Below are 21,154 nucleotides of genomic sequence, written 5' to 3' on the forward strand. Positions count from 1 at the left end.
GAGGCAAAAAATAAAAATCAAGAGTTTTGACTCAAATAAGCCTCTGGTGTATGCACAGGCAACAATGTATAAATGGAACTGATGCAGGTATCACCAGAATAGTTGACAGTGGGTGACCCTAATTTACTGCCAGACACATCTTGTTTCTATGTTCTGTGGGATTCATCATTGCTAAGGCTGTCCCTTTCTTCCTAAACTTCAGCTATTGCAGAGGATTCCCATCATCCTCACAAAACCTTTCATCCTCACATTTTCATCAGCTTTAGGTAAACTAGCTGCAAGGCTACTCCTCAGGGTTGCACATAGACCCGTTCTCTCAATAGGGTAACCCATGAGTACACTCCTCCACTCCTGCTCTTCATCTCTGCTGTGTCTGCTTAAATTTCCGCAGGTGTAAATCTACATATTTCTAAGTCTTTAATGTCCTGTAGCTCAGACCGTTTAAGAGAGTGCTGGCTAGCAAGAACACCTTACCCTCAGAGTAGTTTCCTTGATCCAAGTCAAAACCTTCTCTCCCAGTAGGCTGCAGCCCTTGAGGCTCACTCCCTCTGCTGGTGCACCCAAGCCTCAGTCGGGCAATCTCGGGGAGCAAAGCAAAGGTTGTTAATTTCGCTGGGGCTTTCGCTTAACCTCTTTCTCTAGTTTGAAGCAGTACATCACTCTGTTACAACCCTTTGTAAATAACCCTGAGCTGGTCAGATCCTGGTAGAGGTGCTTCAAGGGCTTTTCCAATCCAAATGTGCTGTGCTGACATTTCTGTTATCATTAGTCCAATTGAAAAAAAAAAAAAGAAGAAAAGTAAAATCCATCCCTTCAGACTCAAAACTACTAGCTTAAGCATTTTGGCAGAAGCTTCAAAAGCATGCCTATTCAGGCTGATATTCATCTGTGCTTCTTAGGCAGCTAAGAGAACAGCAGCAACATGACTACAAGAGTAGTGCCAGGATTGGCATGCACCATCCGGCCATACAAGGAGACAAAGAGCATCTCACGACTTCCAGATCATAGGCTGGGCCCCATATCCTCACTGATCTCGTGTGCTGCTTTTTTCTGAAGCACCTGAACATGCACATGCTTCATCTCAACTCCAGCAGGAGTACTCCTTTGCTTAAAAAGTTAACCATATGCTTTGCTGAGTAAGGGCTCAAGTGAGTTTAGGGTGCTAAGTGACTCTTCATTCATCCACTGCTTTACTTTTAGGCCTTTGATCTCATGAAAAAATTAATCTGTTCCCTTTCTAAAGCCTTTCAGGTCATTCAAACCTGCTTCACTGTCAGTGGAAGGTTTGTTGTTCTTCACAGTTCTCTTTTTGTTTTGTTTGTAAAACAGGTTTTAGCTATGCCCATTTTTAAACAGAAGTTCTAAAGTCCTAGGACAGCATACCTAGTGTCTGCAGCCCATCTTTTCAGGGCTTTGGCCCAGTTTATTATTAAATCTACTATACTCAGTAGGAATTCAGTGGACATCTGTAAGCTGCATCATGCACTTGGTGCATATGCAGTTAACTCCCTTGAACTTCATGGAAACTGCATATCTTTAGCTGAAAGTAGACTGACTGTATAATCACACCGTCGCTTGCAGATAAATCACTTGCAAAATGAAATCCTACTCAAAATGTCTGATTTCAGGTTCTCAAGAAAGTAGTTTCATTTCTCTAAGCCTGATACTACTTAACAAAATTTTAACACTTTAACAAAATGCTTTAGGAATAGCAAAGTGGCTTAGACATAATAAGAAGGCTTCACCATCCTTGCACAACCATCAACACATATTCAGGCAGTATTATTATTATTTAAAACATTTATTAGTCTTTCATAGTCCACTAGTCTGGAAAACATTTTTAACCTCTATGAGTAAGATGTGCATTTAGCTCAGCTCAAGCCCTTGTCCAACAAAGCACTTTTCAAAACCAAGCATGGTGTTGTCTGAAGTGATGCAAATACTTTGCTGGATCATGGCCTTATTCTGCAATTCCCACATGTCCTGTTCACTCAAACTCATCAAGGCTTTCAGAACTGCTCCAGTGTATTCTACTGACAGAGTCTCCCCTGACAACTTAAAACCAGGTAGGATACGTAAGAAAGATTTCTTACACTGTCTTGCACCTCCCTTCTACCCACTCAACTTTTAGAGTTATTCCTGTTCACCAAAAAAATCTTCCAGTTATATATGCTGGATTTCAGTTTCCGTAAAGTACTTTTTGCCATTTTTTTCATCTTGTTCATTCATTGTACTTTGCTAGTTTTAGCCTAGGTATGATGTTCATTGACTGCAGTTCTTGGAATAAGAGTTTACAGGCATAAGGTATGCGCAGAGAAGACACATGACATGATGACTTGCAATAGTGGCACCTGGGGAAACAAAGAAAAAGAAAGTCAAGAGTTGGTGTAGAAAAAAAACAGTTACCACTATTCACTGGTTTCTTTGTCTACCTGCATTTAAACACTGGGCTCCATCCTAGAAGGAGCCAAGTGCTTGAGAGACATTTTAGCACTTAAGCAAGTCATAACTTAAACCCTTAAATAATCTGACTGAAGTCAACAAGGAGCTTAATGTTAAACCTGCACTTTTCTTGGAGGAGAATCACAGTGCTCAGTAGTTAACAGGACTGACTTCTACTTCTTCACTACTCAACTGCCAACACAAATTCAGCATTGTGTAATGAGAGAAAGGAGGTGAACAAAGCCAAGTATTTCTGAAAATATGGTTAATGGTCCAGTTTCTGCCTTATATATATGTTACAAAAGAGATGCAGGAAGAAAGCCGGTTCACTCTTAATTTTTTTTCCTTATATACAATTTCAACCTATAATGTCTCAAATCAGTGCACACTCCTAACTCAGGAAAGAAGCATCTCTTACATCTCTCTGCATGAACAGCCAAAGCCTGAGTCAAGATGGAAAACCAATAAAACTGCTTTAACGCATATTCTTTGCACTCTTTACTCAAATAATGATCTTAAAATTCTGAGGGAGGGAGATTTTTTTTGCCATATTGATACAACTTTGACCATATCAGCAATGGATAGGCTGGTCACTCAGCCATATTTCCAGTATTGGGACTCAAATTCAGTGGTGGCAGCAACTGTTTAAACTATTTAATTTCATACTTCATGTACACACAAAGGAAATTAAAAATTTTTCTTATAAATATCAGTTTCCCACTTCTGTATTTCCTCTCCTTCCTGTATATTCCATCTTCCGGTTCTGGAGAGTAGAGAAAACCAGGCCTTTGGGAACACAAAGTAACTCAGCACTTCCCTAATGGTCTAACAAAGCTCTTTTTTTTTGCTTCTGTGTTTCAAATTTGTATTTCTGGCATAAAGTCACGACAGTCAGAAGTTCCAATTAGGGAAGAATTAGCAAAATTCCCACATGCTTCTGTGGTACACAATGAGGCTGAGAGTCATAGAATCATAGAATGGTTCAAGTTGGAAGGGATCTTAAAGATCATCTAGTTCCACCCCCCCTGCCGTCAGCAGGGACACCTTCCACTAGACCAGGTTGCTCAAAGCCTCATCCAGCCTGGCCTTAAACACTTCCAGGGAGGGGGCATCCACAGCTTCTCTGGGCAACCTGTTCCAGTGTCTGACCACCCTCACAGTGAATAATTTCTTCCTAATATCTAATCTAAACCTCCCCTCTTTCAGCTTAAACCCATTGCCCCTTGTTCTGTCATTAACTGCCCTTGTAAAAAGTCCCTCCCCAGCTTTCTTGTAGCTCCTTCAGGTATTGGAAGGCCGCTATAAGATCTCCCTGGAGCCTTCTCTTTTCCAGGCTGAACAGCCCCAACTCTCTCAGCCTGTGCTCATAGGAGAGGTGCTCCAGCCCTTGGATCATCCTCATGGCCTCCTCTGGACTCGCTCCAGTAGGTCCATGTCCTTCTTACATTCAGGGCACCAGAACTAGACACAGGACTCCAGGTGAGGCCTCAAGAGAGTGGAGTAGAAGGGAAGAATCACCTCCCTTGACCTGCTGGCCACACTTCCTTTGATGCAGCTCAGAATATGGCTGGCCATCTGGGCTGCAAGCTCACATTGCTGGCTCACACTGAGCTTCTTGTCCACCAGCACTCCCAAGTCCTTCTCCTTAGGGCTGCTCTCAATTCATTCTCTGCTCAGCCTGTATTTGTGCTTGGGATTGCCCCAACCCAGGTGCAGGATCTTGCACTTGGTCTTGTTGAATTTCATGAGACTTGCATGGGCCCACCTCTCAAGCCTGTCAACATCTACAAGAAAGTCAATGCTTAGCCACTTGTTTCTGTTAGTAAATTTGACCTAGAGCATGTTGAAGTCAATGGGGACATGTCCAATAAAGTTGGTTTAATCCAATAAGATTCTTGGTTATGACACTTGACAATAGTCTTCCAGTTACTTTTTAGGTCTGCTACTCCTCTTTCACAGACATACTTAAAGAGCATGTCAAAGAGCTGGTGTTTTCTTCAAAAAAACTGTGGTTGACCTGACCTTCACATGCTCCATACTTGGGGTATTTCTTTTTTCTTTTTTAAACCAAGAAAGCTTTCAACCAATGGTAAGAGAAGCCTTGATTACATTTCTGTAGTTCATTATGAAGAATGAAGCTTCACTTATTCCCAGTTATTGCTTTGTCTTTGTCTACATCTGACTACAGGCAGTAAGGTAATAGGCTGAACTGGGTGTTTCCTGGAACAGGCTTCTCCTGCAGACACTGTTACACAGGGGCAATGTTACAGCTAGCATGCCTTTCCCCTAGTCTGAATTTATAGCAACAGGTACATTTTTGTGGTAAGAGGAAGTGACCCAAGCAGAAGCCATTTTCTGATGATAAAATAGCAAGCAATTGCTCTCAACAGAAGAAGCCTGATGAGGCACAACTTTTCTGCTATAAGCAGATGTCTGGTATCTGATTACAGCTACTAGAGATGGCGGAGCAGAGACTACTCACTATACCCAGACTCAAAGCTGCAACATTCTGGGCCTGCTTTGTACTTCTGGGATCACCCAGAAAGGTTAAGGTGCCGTCAGCACAAAGGACAAAGCTCTGTCGAACACAGATCACAGAAATCTAAGTGCCTGAAAGACTTAAAAGGGGCCTATATGTAAGATGAGGACAAACTTTTTAGCAGAGCCTGTAGTGATAGGACAAGGGACAATAGTTTTAAACTAAAAGAGGGCAGATTTAGACTAGATATAAGGAAGAATTTTTTTACAGTGAGGGTGGTGAAACACTGGAACAGGTTGCCCAGAGAGGTAGCAGAAGCCCCATCCCTGGCAACATTCAAGACAGGCTGGACATGGCTCTGAGCAACCTCTAGTTGAAGATGTCTCTGCTCACTGCAGGGAGGTTGGACTAGATGACCTTTAAAGGTCCTTTCCAACCCAAACCATTCTATGATAATATGAAAGAACATTTGATACTAGAATTGATACTAAACCGGACAGGAAAAGGCAACTGTGCCAAGACCGAATCTGGACCAGTAACAAAATTATTTTTTATGTATATTTTAAAATACTCAGACTCTAGGGATCAGAATAATCTCATCATCAAAAAAAGGACCAAATTCTGCTCATTGCATTCAGTGCAGTCCTGCCCCAAGCACCTGTACAACAGCAAAGTTGGAAAATTTGCATAGAACCAGTATGTCACAGTAAGTTTCTACTGAATTTCTTACGGGCACAAATTCTGTCACTGCCACAACAGTCCCCTTCCCCTGCAAAAGTACCAGGTGAGGCCCCAACACTGATCTGCTGTTTCTATCTTGCAGAAAAATATACCCAGTGGCTAGTCCTTGTCTTGGAGGAAGGGCTCATCTTCCTTTTGACAAGTGCCCTTAATGCTGGCCACCAAACAATGTTTCTAAAAGGTTTCTTGCAGCAATGTCTTATTAATGTCAGAATCACTGAAAAGGGCAGTTTGGAAGTTTCTCTTAATGACTTGGTCTCTACTGTGATGCTCATTATAGGGCCACTTGCTTCAGCTACTGGCAGACACAGCATATCATTTAGCAGAAGCTACCTCTTACTGATTACTCTCACGCATCAGACAGCTTTTCACAGAATCAGATTTCAAGAATGTCTGGCTCTGTCTGAGAGTAGTTTCTTTCACAGTTATTTAAAAAGAGTTACTAAACTTCGTTGCAAACTTCAAAATATATTAATACTTTAGAAATAGTATTACATTTTATTTTTAAAGTTCAAATTCCTAATTTTCTCGAAGGTGCCCTCACTTCCTGTGGTCTGAAAATCTTCAAGGACTGTTCTGAAAGCTAAAGTCTTATAAAAAAAATACATGAGCTACATCTGCACGTGGATTTTTTTAAGGCAGTGCTTTATACAGAAGTGGTTGGTTGGTTGACTTAAGGCATGTCCTTCCTTTCATGCAACTTCCCTTCAATTATTTGCATTGCAGTAGTTTTAAGAGACCTGGATCAGAAAAAGGCCTCACTAGTTACATACAGTGTACACACACTCAAGAAAACAGGACTCTCAAAAATACTCACAAGAGCCAGTGGGACAATGCCCAGCTAAAAATCACCAACTTTTAGTGGTGACAACAGCAAAACATTTTCCTCACCCCTGAAGAACATAAAAAGAAGCTTCTCTATCTTCTAATAATAGTGGTGTATTTCCACCATACTACAGGGCATCTCAAAATTACTGTAGAGAAAAGATGGTTAAGAGCAAAGCCCATAGTATTACACATGGAGAGCTCCACAGAGTTTTGACATCCAGTTTTATGCTTCCCCTACATGAAAAACCAGTTTGTTTGCAGGAGATAAACTCAGTACTGGCTTAGGACCCAGGGTAAGACAGCAAGACCTTTAGCTAGTTTAGAGATAAGTTTCTTAGGGATAAGGCAGTTGGTCAGAAGTCAGCTGAACTTCCAACCAGGCAGCTGCTTGTCTCTCAGGCTCCAACATGGGATCTGTGCATTTGTCTGATGCTCTGAAGAGGAGCTCCTTGTTTGTTTTATAAGGTTGCAAAGCAAAAGCCAGTTGGGAGGGGCATGGTCAAAGCAAGCGGTATGCACGTGATAATGAACTCCATAGCTAGAGAACAAGCAAGCAGATGATGTTGCTTTCTTCTCCCACTCTTCTGTGCCCACTCCCTCTCTTCAGCTTTGTGAGGTTCAACATGTGAGAGTACCAGGAAGATCTGTGACTAGCCTAGCTAGTATTCTCATTTCTGATGTCAGAAGAATCAAGAACATTGACACAGCTAGTTTCTCTTTTTCAAAAATAGATGATATACAAGACCGGGGGTTTGCCAATCCCCTGCAAGGGTGGGAAGGGAGGCAGCAGACAGAGCAAAGGTAACCTCTCCCACTGGCACAGATGGCTGTGAAAGAGAATATCTGTGCTTCACAACAGGAGAGACCCCTGGGCCATTCATTATACACTCATTTTAGTCCTAAGTTCAATCAGACCCTAACAAAGAACTGTCCCTGTCACCTATTCTCCAAATATAATTTTTGAATGTTGACATTATTTTTGACTGAAGTGTCTGGGACTGTTAACCCTGTCTGTCAGCACTTCAAAACAGAGGGCAAGATTCTGTTACATGAGAGGCATGTTTACTCTGTACCACTTTGCTTTATGCACTTGAAGTCAAGGGGTTTTTTGAAAATATGAACACACGTGAAACGTCACACCCACAAAGTGAGGAGGGGACACCATGATTTACAAAAAGCTTTACAGTTATACAACTTACCAGCCAGAGTACCCCAGCAAGCCACACTGCCCACAAACATCCACTTCAAAGGCATCGCTTGAAATCATCAGTCTTTCCAACAGAAGCATGCTGGCTCCATAACCTATCAAACAATCCCGTTCCATCTCTCCAAGACGCAAACCACCATCACGGGATCGACCTTCAGTGGGTTGCCTTGGAAATAAGTATTTGAAAAATGTAGTAAGTATTCCAGAACATACATTTTACAACTCTAGGAATGTCTGTCTTCAAACTGTAGGAACATACAGGATCAATGGACAAAAGCTTTCTACAAATCGAAGTTGCTGATCTCACAAACGTATTACTCAAGTTGAAGCAACTAATCTTTGCTTCTGAACTAGCAATATGATGTAGTTTTGTGAGTAACAACTGCAGTTTTAAGCCACAGCTCTTTACCCCACAGAAAGTAGTTGAATAAGTGAAAACAAAAAAAGACTGAACAATATCCAAGGCAATCTGGAGACAGATTTAGTACTCTTTTTTGAGGAGACATTCATTATAGTTTGTAGCTAACTAAATGAAACAATATTCATCAACTAATGAATGAATCATCAAGCTAATGTTTCAACTACAGCTAAGTAAGACTAAATTCTTAAGATAAACCCATTTTTGATCTGGGAAAGAACACCAGAATAAAGCAGCTAACAAGTAGTACGTGTATTACTAACTGATTTTTAAAATCCTACTTTTTTTTAAAAAAAAGTAACACTTATTTAGTTTATCTTTTTAATGTCTGACAACTAACAGTTAATTTTTGTATTGTATAGGTTCCTGGGTCTCTAGTTCCTCACCACAATTCAAACTCTCATTTCTTGTCTGGCAAGACTTCCTGTCCTCATGATGCTAGAGGAAAGTTTTAACAAAGCAATTTAAGTATATGCTGAAGATTTTGAGGTAAAAAGGCAAGGTACAATATATTATTTAAGAATATTATGACTGTTTAAGCCTTTTTTTGTTGTTGTTGGACAGTCAAAACTTTGGATGTCTTGGTTGTCATACTACAGTTTCATACACTATCAGTTCTACTGTTATGTACTAGCACAGTGCAGTAGTACTTAGGTTGCAAATATTAGAGCAAACTATGAAGCAAAAACAATCTCAAACTCGTGAAGCACTAATATATTGTGTGCATTTTATTAAATACTTCAATCTCAGCATATTCCCTGAAGCGTGACAGCAAAGAGAAGGAATAAAAAAAATGTAACTGGCAATCATAAGAGGCTTTGCTGCTCCGTGAAACCCCATGTTTATGTGCTGTTTCTGATACCTGCAGCAAAGCAAGACACCTAGAATACCCAATGACAGATCTGGCCCATACCTTTTGGAGTATATTTTGTTTATATTATTTCAAACAACCAAATTTGTTAAGCATACTACGTATATTAAAAATAACTTTTTGCCAATGTATTGCAACTCAGAGAAAAAGATTCATAAAAGCCTTCAACATCTAATAATCTTTTCTAACAAGTATAAAGAATATACCTAATTACCAGACAAAAATATCTTCTAAAGATGCAAGTTGTATTTGTTTTTAGGGGGAAGTAGTTTCCCTTACTCTGACCACACTGTAACCTTAAAACTAATCTGCTTGTAATTCAAATCGTCCTTTTCATTCATAGAACCTTCTATTATTCCCACTGTTGGGAGAATGGATAGAAGTTGTTTACATCCTGATTAAACTCCCTAGGGCCCCCTCCCCAGATGATGGCATCATCACTGTTCAGATGCTGTTTTAAAGGACTAACCCTGTGGTGAATGCAGTTCCTCTTCTGAAGTCCCAAGAGGCATATTTAAAAAGTAGTTGGGGCCTCCAAAGACACAGGCATTTGCTGCAGTGCTAGAAGTGCCTGAGTTCCTTTTACCAACTGACTTCTGTAATATTAGTTAATGCACAAGCCTACTTTCAAAAGTTTCACTAGGTGCTGTGCCACAGGATAAAATGCCAAAACAGCTTCATAAATTTGAGCCCCAACAAAGTTTCAATCCAAGTAAGGGAGGATAAAACATCTTGAAAAATGATGGTGTCTCAACTCCAGCCCTTTAAGAGTTGATATGCCACAGATCTTCCAGCAGATACAGGATGAAGATTTCTAAGGCAGCTGAAATCCCATTAAAACCAAAACACAAAGTCCCCCAAACCCAAAAACCCTGACTTGCGTCTTAAGCTCTGAAGTGTTTCACTCCCACTGAATGTCAAGATGACCTCATTAAAAAAAAAACAAAACAAACAAAAACTTGCCTCCCAAAAAAGTAGTTTTCTAAAGTACCAAAAATTTCAATATTGAGACTGGGCTTTTGAAAAGACTCTATCTTATGCTCCCTAAAGTCTACTGGATTTTTCTTTTGGCTCCTGTGAGTTTGAAAATTCCTCACACCAAGGGTTGTTTAAAATGTTAAAACAGTATTTATAAAGCAATTGTGCTTCCCCTTTCCCTCTATATACACGTACACTGCAGCTGTTGCCCTGGGCAACTACTTCCATTCTTTATTCTAAATATAACACTCTGAAAACAAGGCAGACTCCTGAAAATAAGATTTGGAATATAATCAAAAATAGATATTTTTCATATTAAGAGAATAATATAGAAAGTTCTTATAATTCTTAAGTACTAAATAAAATGCAGTGATTCTTTAAACAAAAAAAAAAAATATGGCCAAATGGTCCTCATACTATTTAACTGCTGCATTTAGAAAAGCATAAAACAAATAACTTAGAGTGTCTTTAAGCACATTAAGAATTTATTGTCACTAATACTGCATTTTCTGGAAGAACAGTGGGTTCAATTTATGTCATAAAATCATAGAATCATAGAATGGTTTGGATTGGAAGGGACCTTAAAGATCATCTAGTTCCAACCCCCCTGCCATCAGCAGGGACACCTTCCACTAGACCAGGTTGCTCAAAGCCTCATCCAGCCTGGCCTTAAACACTTCCAGGGAGGGGGCATCCACAACTTCCTTGGGCAACCTGTTCCAGTGTCTGACCACCCTCACAGTGAAAAACTTCTTCCTAATATCTAATCTAAACCTCCCCTCTTTCAGTTTAAACCCATTTCCCCTTGTCTTGTCATTAGCTGCCCTTATGAAAAGTCCCTCCCCAGCTTTCTTGTCCCTGTTCCTTGTTTCATTGGCCAGTGCAGGTAAATAAGTCTACCTCCACAAACAGGAGCAGGCCTTGTAGGTCTCAGCAGATCTCCCTTGTGCCTGTTACAGAAAGCCAGTGGATAACTTGGAATGGAGTTTGTTGGCTGAAACACTCATGAAAAAGAGGAGTATTAGCTAGAAAAACACTGTCTGAAGGAGGAGGTTGCACTGTGCTCCCACAGCCCCAGGGCACAGAGGGGAGCCCTGACCAGTGTCACCACATTACCACCTCGCATTGTAATAGAAACTGGCATATCTTGTAAGTTTGAAAGACACACAGGTGGCAGGTCTGACAATGTCCATCAAAACAACTATGCATGCAGAAAGCTTATATTGATCTCTTGTAAGGAAAACTAAAAGCAGTTGATCTATTAAAAAGATTTAGCAGGACTGGATATCTAGGCAACACCATATACAGAACTACGTTTTAAATTAATTGCCAACTACACATGGCAAAATAAATTAAGTATTGTATTTTATGTAACAAATACCAATTTAGAGGGCAACATCCTGGTGGTTTTTGACTGTGTTGATGAAGAGTGCTGTTTGCAGCTCTAAAAAGTCTTGTTTTAATTGGAACAATATCTAGAATCACTGACATTCAAGGAACTCAAGTCTTCTGCCTTATTCCGGATGGAAATACAGCTTTGCTCTGTCAGTTAAGGTACATTTGATATATAATAAAATGCATTTTAAGACAACAACAGCCAAATTCCATGTTCAAAGCTGTTACAGAATTACTTTTAAAAGCAAAAAACAATGTTAGAGGAAATCTACTCTTCAGGAAGTGCAATGGATGATAAAACAATAGTGAGCATGAAAGCTGGCAAAACAGACTCTCAGCAGAGGCGATGGCAGTAACAAAAGTTTAATTAGTTGAGAAGAAAAGAAAATTCCTAAAAGACTAGTCAAGAGGCAGCATAAATTGAACATCCACTAGCTTTCCTGAAAGTCAAATAAAGAACCCTAGCTACATAGTATGATGCTACTGACTTGAACAAAGAATTCAAAGAAAGTAAGGGGTGAGGGAAATCACACCACCTTCATCTTTACATGTAAACATTACCTTGACTTGGGATTTAGGTTTCATTTAAATTCAATATCTCTAAACAGCTGAGAAGTTGGGGAAACAAAACAAAAGCAGATCAAGGGATTTGGGTAAGCTAGGAGGAGGTCCAGCAAAGCAACAGTGTGCACTGATAGCTAAGCCAGCAAGTTTTCATTTTCATGTGACCAATACCATGACTAAGACACTGAAGAACAGAAAATGGGGCAGACAGTCCATTATTTGGGAGTACCACTTACGTTCACATTGGCAAGTAGCTGTGGTAGGAAATTATGGCTGTGCTACACTTGCTCTTCTTAATGTGGCTAGGCGAGAAGTTCAGACAAGAATTACAAAAAACTTTACATGATTTCTCTCCCAGTTTAATCACTCGTATTTACTTCCATGGAAAGTGAGAAACAACTTCAATTTGTCCTAGAGACAGCATAGGGTTGGAAAGTCAAAAGGCATAGGAGATATGAAATGAAAAGCGAGAGAAAGATACTTCCAAACCAGGTACAGTGAGACCTGCCCCTCCATTCTCTAACAGCACATCTACATGTGGAAGGTGCAACTATTAAGAGGACAGACTTGCTAACTCATAGTGCAGGCAGACAAGGCAAGAGAAGTGGATCAGCATGTGGTAAGAAGCATACAAATAAATTAAGAATTAAAGAATATGAATCATGTTTGTTACAGGTAAGAGTAATGGCAGGATGGACATGACTTTGTGCTTACATCTCAAAAACAGTACAAAAGGGAGTGGTGAAAAAGAAGAGTACCACCACGCAGCAGGTGAGGCATAAATGGTGTATAGGACAGTCCAGAAACACTGGCAAAGGAAATTTAGAATAATCTTTGCTATTCAAGACTATTCAAGAATATTCAAGACTAGCTGGTAATTAACTTCCTGGCAAGATTTAGCAAATAATCCTACTGTGATAGAAAGGTGAACTAAATGACCTGCTAGAAGCCTCCTCAAAGCAAAACCTGTGCCACTTAACTGTTTCTTGTGAGCCAGGAATATCAGCAATTTAGAACATGAGTGCAAGCAGTCATAGAGCTTAGCTTTAAGGAGAAAAGGTAAGGAATATCAGTGAAAGCAGGATGCTTCAAATTCTCCAAAGGTCTGGATAATATAAGCCCACCTCCAGGGGCTTATATTGCCTATTACTCGGAGTACACCTGCTTGACTTCAAAATTTGACACCAGAAGACGCCAACATGGTAATCAACCTTTTTGTTGGAGAGAAAACCAAGTTCAGACTTAGTGCAATGATCATTACTCCAAAGGAACTAAGGACATATCTTTAACTGGGCAAATGGAGATTTATTGTTGGTGTCTCTGTAAAGTTAGCAATTTATTAGTGCGAAAGTGCTACTCTCCTGCACGATACTGAATGATAACTGTGTACCAGTACCTACAACCATAAGTTCAGTTTTAGAGTTGGAAGAATCTGCGAGGCAAAGAGCAGTATACCAGGGATGCACATTATTCTAATGCTTGCTTGCACTATACTAGGGCCAATGCGCTTGCTTTGCCTTGACAGGTGAAGACATGGGCCACATCAATATTAACCTGCTGAATACCAAAAATACTGAAGTATTAAAAGGAATATCTTCCTTCTACTCACACTCAATTTTGTAGAAGTAAAAATGTTAAAGAAAAAAAAAAAATCCTCCTAAAATCCCTGAGCAATCTGACAGGAAAGGGGTAGCATGCACTGTGAATCAGCAGATGGCATTTTTACCCACTGCTAATAGAAGTCTGAGAAGCAAACTTAGTTCTGGACCACACAGAGCACTCCTGGACATTCAGAACAACTTCCTGTCATATCCCACTGTGAGTCTGTAACAGTGCATTAACAGGTAATAGCATTTGGTGTCAAGTATCAAAAGGGAAACAAACTTTGTTTTATACCTGTCAGTCAACTAGGCACACTCCTGAATGTACACTAAGAATTTAGTGCTTCGCCTGTAACAATACCTGGTGAGCACTGCTCTGGGTCCTCGAGCTCTTGCATGCATTTTATCCAACACCATGTGCTTTAGTTTCTGGTAATACACAGGGCCAAAATAGATATATGCTTCCAAAGGCTCTCTGAAGGAATAAAAAAAGAAACAAAACAAAAGCAATATTCACAGTTAGCAGATATTTACTTTAAGAGAGACAAGAGTGTCGTGTACAGGAGGAATCTGAAACAATTTGAGATTCCTGAAAATGTGTTTGAGCTTTCAGGGCAATCAGTCTGAAAACCCCACAGGGAACCCTTCTGAACACAAGAGCAGTACACTTCCAGCACCACATACTGCCGTATCCACCCTAGTGAGGAACAAGATCCTGAACTCTGGCCACACGTTGTGCAGACATGCTGCTACAGCTGCAGGTACCCATTTCAGCTGTACCATGTTAAGTCCCTCCTCTGTCTGCGCAGCAGTGCTTCAATAGTGTCATCAGCAACTGATAAAGACTGTAAATGTGTCAGATCCTGAAGAGCGACTTAAGATATTTCTATTTAGGTTCCTTCACTTTACATCATCCACACACAGAGGTAAGCATACATGTAAACAAATACATGCAGCATGAACGCTCAAAACATCATTTTTATAGGGGCACTTTAAGGAATTTGCGTCTGCAAAGTTAGCTTGGCACTGGACGCTATGGGCTTGATGGTCTTCCCATCCATTAATTCTCCCTGTGCACCACTTTGAAGGACAACACAAGGCTGAGACGGGTGAAAGCCCTCCCTCAGTGGCTGTGCATCAGCGCAGGGCCCCTGCAGCACTGCTCAGCACCTATACCCACAGGACAGAAATCGCTGCCCAGGCTGGCACTGGAGGCTCATCTCAGTGGGGTAAAAGGGCTCTAGAGATGTGTGTTTACACACTTGCTCAGCTTGGGAACATCTGTAAGCAGTACGGAGGGCGTTGCTCCATCCTGTGAGCTGGAGCAATGGCTAAAGATTTGTGTGTTTAAAACACGTCCAACTGTAAGAACAGCATAAGCGCCTGAAGATGAGAAAGCAACAGTTGAAAGCACTCAGTCATTTCCCAGCTACCACCGTCAGCACTGAGAATGACCAGATTTAACATAGACAAACTCAGCACTGCCCCTGATTTATTTTTTTAAAAAAGTATGTAGACAAACTCAGCACTGTCACTAATTTATTTTTTTAAAAAAAGTATGTGCGATGTAAAAATAAGCAGGAGAAAACAGTATTGTACCTCCCACTCAGAGCCATTACTGACATGATGCAGTGTTATTCCAAAAGCTGCCTATTGAAGAAAACAATAAAACTTAATTAGTCATTTGGAATTTGAAAACTTCCACATTGTTATGAAATCTGCTTTCAAATTTCATAAGAAATATTGAGCATGTGAAATGTTCTTGGAAGAATATCTGTATCTGTCTCTAAATAGGGTACTACAAATCTGAAGTTTGGGGACAGAGGATTTTTAGAGCTAGGTGATTTCATTCTCTCTAGGAAACAAGATTAGTCATATTTGCTAAAAGTTATGACAGTGTATCAATAGAAAGTGTTTCAAACACCAGGATACTTGATATACAAATTATGGAATATGGAGTGGGTAAGGAAAACAAAATCATCTCTTTGAAACAAAATGAGAAACAACATAGGGCACAAGTTGGTAGGAAAAGCAAACTAAAAAGCACTTAAAAAAAAAAAAAACAACTTACAAGAGAGACCTAAACTTGTTTCTTGAGAACAAGGGGACTGGGAGGATAATAAAAATAGCAGGAAGGTAGGATTAAGATACATTTTGGAAGGGCTGGCATGTGGAGCCATATGGCCTTTTCCTGTTTCTAAACTATCTTACGTTCTTTGAACTCTGTGTCTCAGAAGCCAAGTCCGAACAACACAGCAGGAAGTTTGCAGATTAGAGTATTATTCCAGACTGAATCATTGTGTAATCAAAAGAAAAAAAAAAAAGAAAAAAGAAAAAAGAGCACAAACAAAATATTCCCAAGGAACAGACACCTGCCAAATCCATGTTTTGCAGTATAATTAAAGTCAATATGAAAATGCTTATCTGATTCCAAGCATATGTAAGAGTTGCTGCCAGAGACTTGAAATTTCTTACAATCTCTCAGAAAGAAAACCTTGATTTTACCTTTTTTGTCATGCAGTAGAAGTTGGGAAATTTTCATATGTACTACAAGGGCCATTCACATTACAGCCATGCAAATACTAGTAATTCTTAAAATGTGGAACCACAAAAGACTTAGAAAAAAGAAAAAAAAAAGAGAAAAAAGAAGTGCACCATTCTTCAGCCCCTTCCCTGCATCTCACAGAGCAGTCTGCAAATAAAAGAAAGTTCCTGAGCTCTGAGACCTGAGAAGAGTTTTCAGATGTGTCTCAACAGGATTTCCTCACTCCCTTGACATGTGTAAATCTACACAGCAGATTCTTACCCAGTGATACCAGATGTTACGTAGTCCTTCCCCAGGTAGTTATAACCATGGCGAATAAGATCTTCACACACATCCTTAACTTTACTGCCTCCAAAAGCTGTTCCATAGTGAAATCTGCCGTCGAGGACCCCAGCCTTTCCAGCAAGGAGTTCAATTAACTTTCCTACCTGTGCAAAGAAAAGCAGAATTAACAGCCTGCTCACCGGGCACATTGCTGAATTGGTCACAGTGCAAATTAGCCAGGCAAGGTGTCTGAGACAGCAGCCTGGGTTATTGCATGCAATGGGAGGAGAGGAAGAAGCCTACGAACAAGGAAGCTTCTTCCTGTTCACACTCCCTATGTGAATGGGGAAAAACCAGACTCATCACAGGGTCTGGGAACACCTTTAAGGTCCAGAGTCAGGCAGCTCCATTTTTCCCAGCTGTCTGGAAAATAAGCAGGATCCAGTGTGGCCTTCTGCCCTAGAAAACAGCCTCAGAGATTGACACACTACAGTTCATAGAGGGAAACAGAAGGGAAGAAGCTAACAAAGGAAAAAAGATCGGAGGCTGTACAAAGTAATCAGTGAATGTCCCATATAAAGGCCAGGCTGTGATGTATTTAGTGTGACCCTGCAGCACAGGTGCAAGACTTGTATCAGTTCCAGGGAGGCGTGTGTAATTTACAAAGTTACACAGGTCTAAAACTACCATTGAAACTCCTCTCCAACCTTCACCTCACAGTCTGCCCCAGCCAGCTTAGTGGGCACAGGCAACAGGGAAGGAAGAGGGAGAGCAAGAAATTTTCAAACAGAAAGGGTGCAAGTGAGGTATTCAGTTGCATTCCTATCAGCTTGATACAGAACAAAATGAGAACGATGCACAAACAGCCCGCATCCCTATTCCTTTTACACTAGGATGTTTCAAAACATGCAACACAGAGGGCTGAATACTTATAGGAGAGCAAGCGTATGGCGTGACAACTGGAGAACACTCTCAGTGAAACCGTGTTTCAAACTTTTTTTTTGTTTCTTCTAGCTAATCTACTTCACTTTCCCTATTGGGGGACACTGTCTCTTTAGTCATAACATAACCACTAACCGTCATACGCGATGGGAAGCCATGAGGGTTCATTATGATATCTGGACAGATTCCTGTATCACAAAATGGCATGTCCTCCTGAGGAACAATCAGTCCACACACCCCTGCAGAAGAGAAAACATTTCAATTCACAAACAGCAAACCACCAGCAGGGCTGACGCTCATCACCAGATTTTCTTTAGTGTTTTCCTCCTCCTCTCTTTCTCATGGATCACTTTTTATCCAGATTCATTACCATGACCAGTGCTCACAACCTGTAGGATAGAAGACAACCCTTGTGACAGGACCGGCAAAATTAGCATACCCTTACATAATGCTCCACAGTGATTTGTGAGTTAGCAAATTAGGGAAGAAAGCTTTAGATACAGTTTTCAGAGGCAACCAGAAACTTCTGACCAGCCAGACTGGAATATCTCAAGTGCGATCTAGTTTTAAAGTTGATGCTATAATTTCATGCAAAAAGTGAAGAAATAAGGTCTCTTACAATATCTCTTTGGACATACAAAATTATTATGGATTAGAAATTTGTTTATCATATGTATCTTTCCTAAATACCGTGAATAAAAACAAATCAAGTCAGAAATTTTACAAGAACTGAAAGGAGATAAGTAGGGGAAAATAAAAAAACCCCAAAACAACAACAAAAAAACCCCCCAAAAAACCCAACCCAAATTTTTTTCAGGTAACATTCATTTACTGAGCAAAGACTGCTTTCTATTAAATACAAAGTACAATCAAGACTGCTTATATTTTGTCAGTCCATGAACACAACCTGTACCTTTAAAAGTTTTAGAAGCTTTTTTCAGTCTCCATCAGTATTGGATATAAACCAAACAAAACCCCTCAAACTAAAACTAGTTAGGAAAGATTAAACAGAAACATGAAAACTCACTTAAAATAGTCTACCGTGCACCCCAGAATTTTCCTTCCAACCCTTACAACTGTTTCTACAATGAACTCTGCAAGTCAGAATCCAGCAGTTATAAATGACTGAGAGATCTAACATTCAAATTCAGGTGCAAAAAAATGCAGCTGCTTAAGTCCAAAGCTACTGTTTCAGTTGGACAATTTCTTCCAGAAGCCCCTAGAGCTGAAAAAGCCTGCAAGCTATTTGAGATCAGCCTGCTGCAACTGCCAGAGCACACTCTGGGAACAGTCTTGAAATGGAGGGGGCTCCTGGAAGACTGGGGTGCTGGTTACATCCCCAAAAAGGCATCCCCCAACCAGCCAGTTCACAGGGGGATATTGGCGTCTGCTCAGGAGGGAGCTCCTCTTCCACTGTCCAAGCAAGACAGGGATAGGTGTATGGGACAGTAGTTAAAAGAATAAGAATGGTAAGTATGGGGGAAGGGAGCAGAAGAAAAAAAGGATTGGAGTGTCTGGGGCAAGGGGAGGGGGTTGTTGTATTTAGTTTTTAAACCTATTGAAACTAATTTTGATTGTTCTATTATGATAAATCAATAACATACTTCTACCCCTCCTTACTAAGCAGCAATCATTTGCTGAAAATGAAAAAAAAACCCAACCCCCAAAACCCCAATCTCTTGAGCACACAGCTTTTTTATCCTAAAATTGTATACAAAAATACTCTATTTTATATATATACTACACACACATTTTGCCTTATTGGCATTTACTTCTAAGAAAGCATTAGGTTGCATCTGGACTTCACAGCACCTGTAAGCCAAAAATTAAATCTTAGCTAACTTAAAATTACTTTAGGTTCTGAAAACCTTTTATATGCCAAGCCGGTTCCCATAGCAGACAGCCACTGTGTTGTTTGTTTTGTGTGAAAGTGAATGATAAAAGATCCATGAAATCGACACAGAAAGGCAGAACAGCAGAAAGAACTGAGGGCTCTCCATCATAGCGGCTTCTACCCTCTGCTGACTTGTATAACAATGGGACCTACACACCCAACTGCAGATCTAACACAGCTGTGCATTTCATTAGATGAAGAGCACTAGTGACACAAGTAAATAATTAACTTATTCTGGTCCGCTGACTGTGGTTATGAGACCAGTCATAGCTGACAGATTTTAATACGAGTTAACACAAAGACAGCATAATAAGCTTAGAAGTTAAAAACAAAATATTTAGACAGAATCCAGCAATGTGAAGCTCACTAGGCCATTTATAAAGTTTCTATTTTACAGAAAAAAAAAAAAAGAAAACCAGAAAACCTCAATTCTAAGCCTCTGTATTTTAAAAAGTTGCTGAGTTTATAACAGATCTACAGCATGTCCATGTTTATTTACAGAACAGGACAGAGAGAAGCTTCTTCCTTCTCTATGTTTTAAAAAACTTCAATCTTTTCATAAAAACTGTTAAAAAAGCCAAAAGACAGCTTTGTTATATACAATGCTACTTCTAAAAGCAAGTAACTGCAATTCATTTCAAAATGTAAACCTGATTTTATTTCGCAGTCACTTGCCTTCAGAAGCTCTTTGGGGGACTAAGACGTGCAGGTTTGCACTGTAAGCTCCTGAATTTGCTAGTCCTTTTCATCCCCGACCTCTGAGCCAGGGTTTGCAGCAGAGCAGTAAAAGGCAAGCCTAGCAGTTCTGCATTGCTGAGTAGCTGCAAAAAATTTATCAAGTTAATTAATCCATATAAGTGGAATTATCACTTGCAACTGTCTAATAAAATGGTAAAGGAGAAAAGAAGAGGCTGGATTTAAGACAGCCTCAAGTTCCAAATGTTGCCCTGTCCAAGTAAGAACTGCATTTCACAACTACTACTGTCCAGCTACTCTCATACAATATTCATAATCAGGACACACTCAAACTAGTAGGTAACTTTGCTCTGGCTCTTACTTTAAGTTTTTACGATTTCATAATTGTTACTGATTTAGACACCACAGGAAAATCATTCCCAGCACTCACACAGGACACACAAAACAAGTGGGTTTCATTCACTTCCCTTCCTCTCACAATTTTTATATGCTGCATCTGAAATTTAGCAATACAATTTCAGACTAAATGCAATACTGTGATGGGCCCGAATCTGCTCTCATCTATATGCTCTGTAGCTCTCATCTAGGACCAGAATCAAACATTAACATCCAGAAAAGGCTGCAGACAAAACAATTTTTATTTTTTTTTAATGTGGACTAACAAGAGGGTTGTATGTTTGAGCAAGAAAGTATTCAGCAGCTTGCTATATCTAATTTCTTTTCAACTGAAAACCAAACTGAATTCTAGAAAAAACTTTGTATATCAATTTCATAATGTCATAGAAGGAAAAAAAATTAATAATGTCTTAGAGGGAAAATTAGTAAAAATGCTAACAAAATCTTTTAAGAAATCCCCCTCTCTCTCTCCAAAAAAAAAGTGGATTAATAAGCATGGTAGTTTACGGCAAGGCTAACAGTTTAAATTAGAATAAACTTAAATCAGACACCTACAGTGGTTTAACAGGCAAGTATAAAACAACCATAGGCAGTGTTTCTCAATGCTATTGTATGCCAGCCAGTAAATGACAGCCCTCTGACTATGCATGATGGCCCCCATCCTCACACATGCTCTCTGCATCAGTCCCGACAACATCTCCACACCACGTACCTCCACCAGGCCCTGACAGAGCATAAAGATCCTCTCACCCAAAAACTACTTCTGTCCTTTAAGAGCTTTTTTTCTAATCAGGAGAAGTATAGGTTTCCAGAACTGACATCTTTTATGTGGTTGCTTTTACAGTTTGCTGACAAACACGAACATACACAGACTTGTAAAACAGCAGTTCAGC

The 21,154-nt window shown here is 40.0% G+C and overlaps 1 protein-coding gene across 1 annotated transcript in view; it reads right to left on the reverse strand.

The window, feature by feature from the left end:
• Positions 1–1,771: 1,771 nt before the first annotated feature.
• Positions 1,772–21,154, reverse strand: part of POLR3B (RNA polymerase III subunit B) — a gene marked incomplete at its 5' end in the record, with an annotated part of 50,635 nt that continues 31,252 nt past the window's right edge. Inside the window, 5 exons of the mRNA XM_010174756.2 lie at positions 1,772–2,351; positions 7,690–7,863; positions 13,886–13,999; positions 16,331–16,497; positions 17,411–17,514. Of these exons, the coding sequence (XP_010173058.1) occupies positions 2,222–2,351; positions 7,690–7,863; positions 13,886–13,999; positions 16,331–16,497; positions 17,411–17,514 (689 nt within the window). The remainder of the gene's footprint in view (positions 2,352–7,689; positions 7,864–13,885; positions 14,000–16,330; positions 16,498–17,410; positions 17,515–21,154) is intronic.

This window comes from Antrostomus carolinensis, unplaced genomic scaffold, assembly GCF_000700745.2.
Source record: "Antrostomus carolinensis isolate BGI_N321 unplaced genomic scaffold, ASM70074v2 scaffold89, whole genome shotgun sequence".
NCBI classification, from domain to species: domain Eukaryota; kingdom Metazoa; phylum Chordata; class Aves; order Caprimulgiformes; family Caprimulgidae; genus Antrostomus; species Antrostomus carolinensis.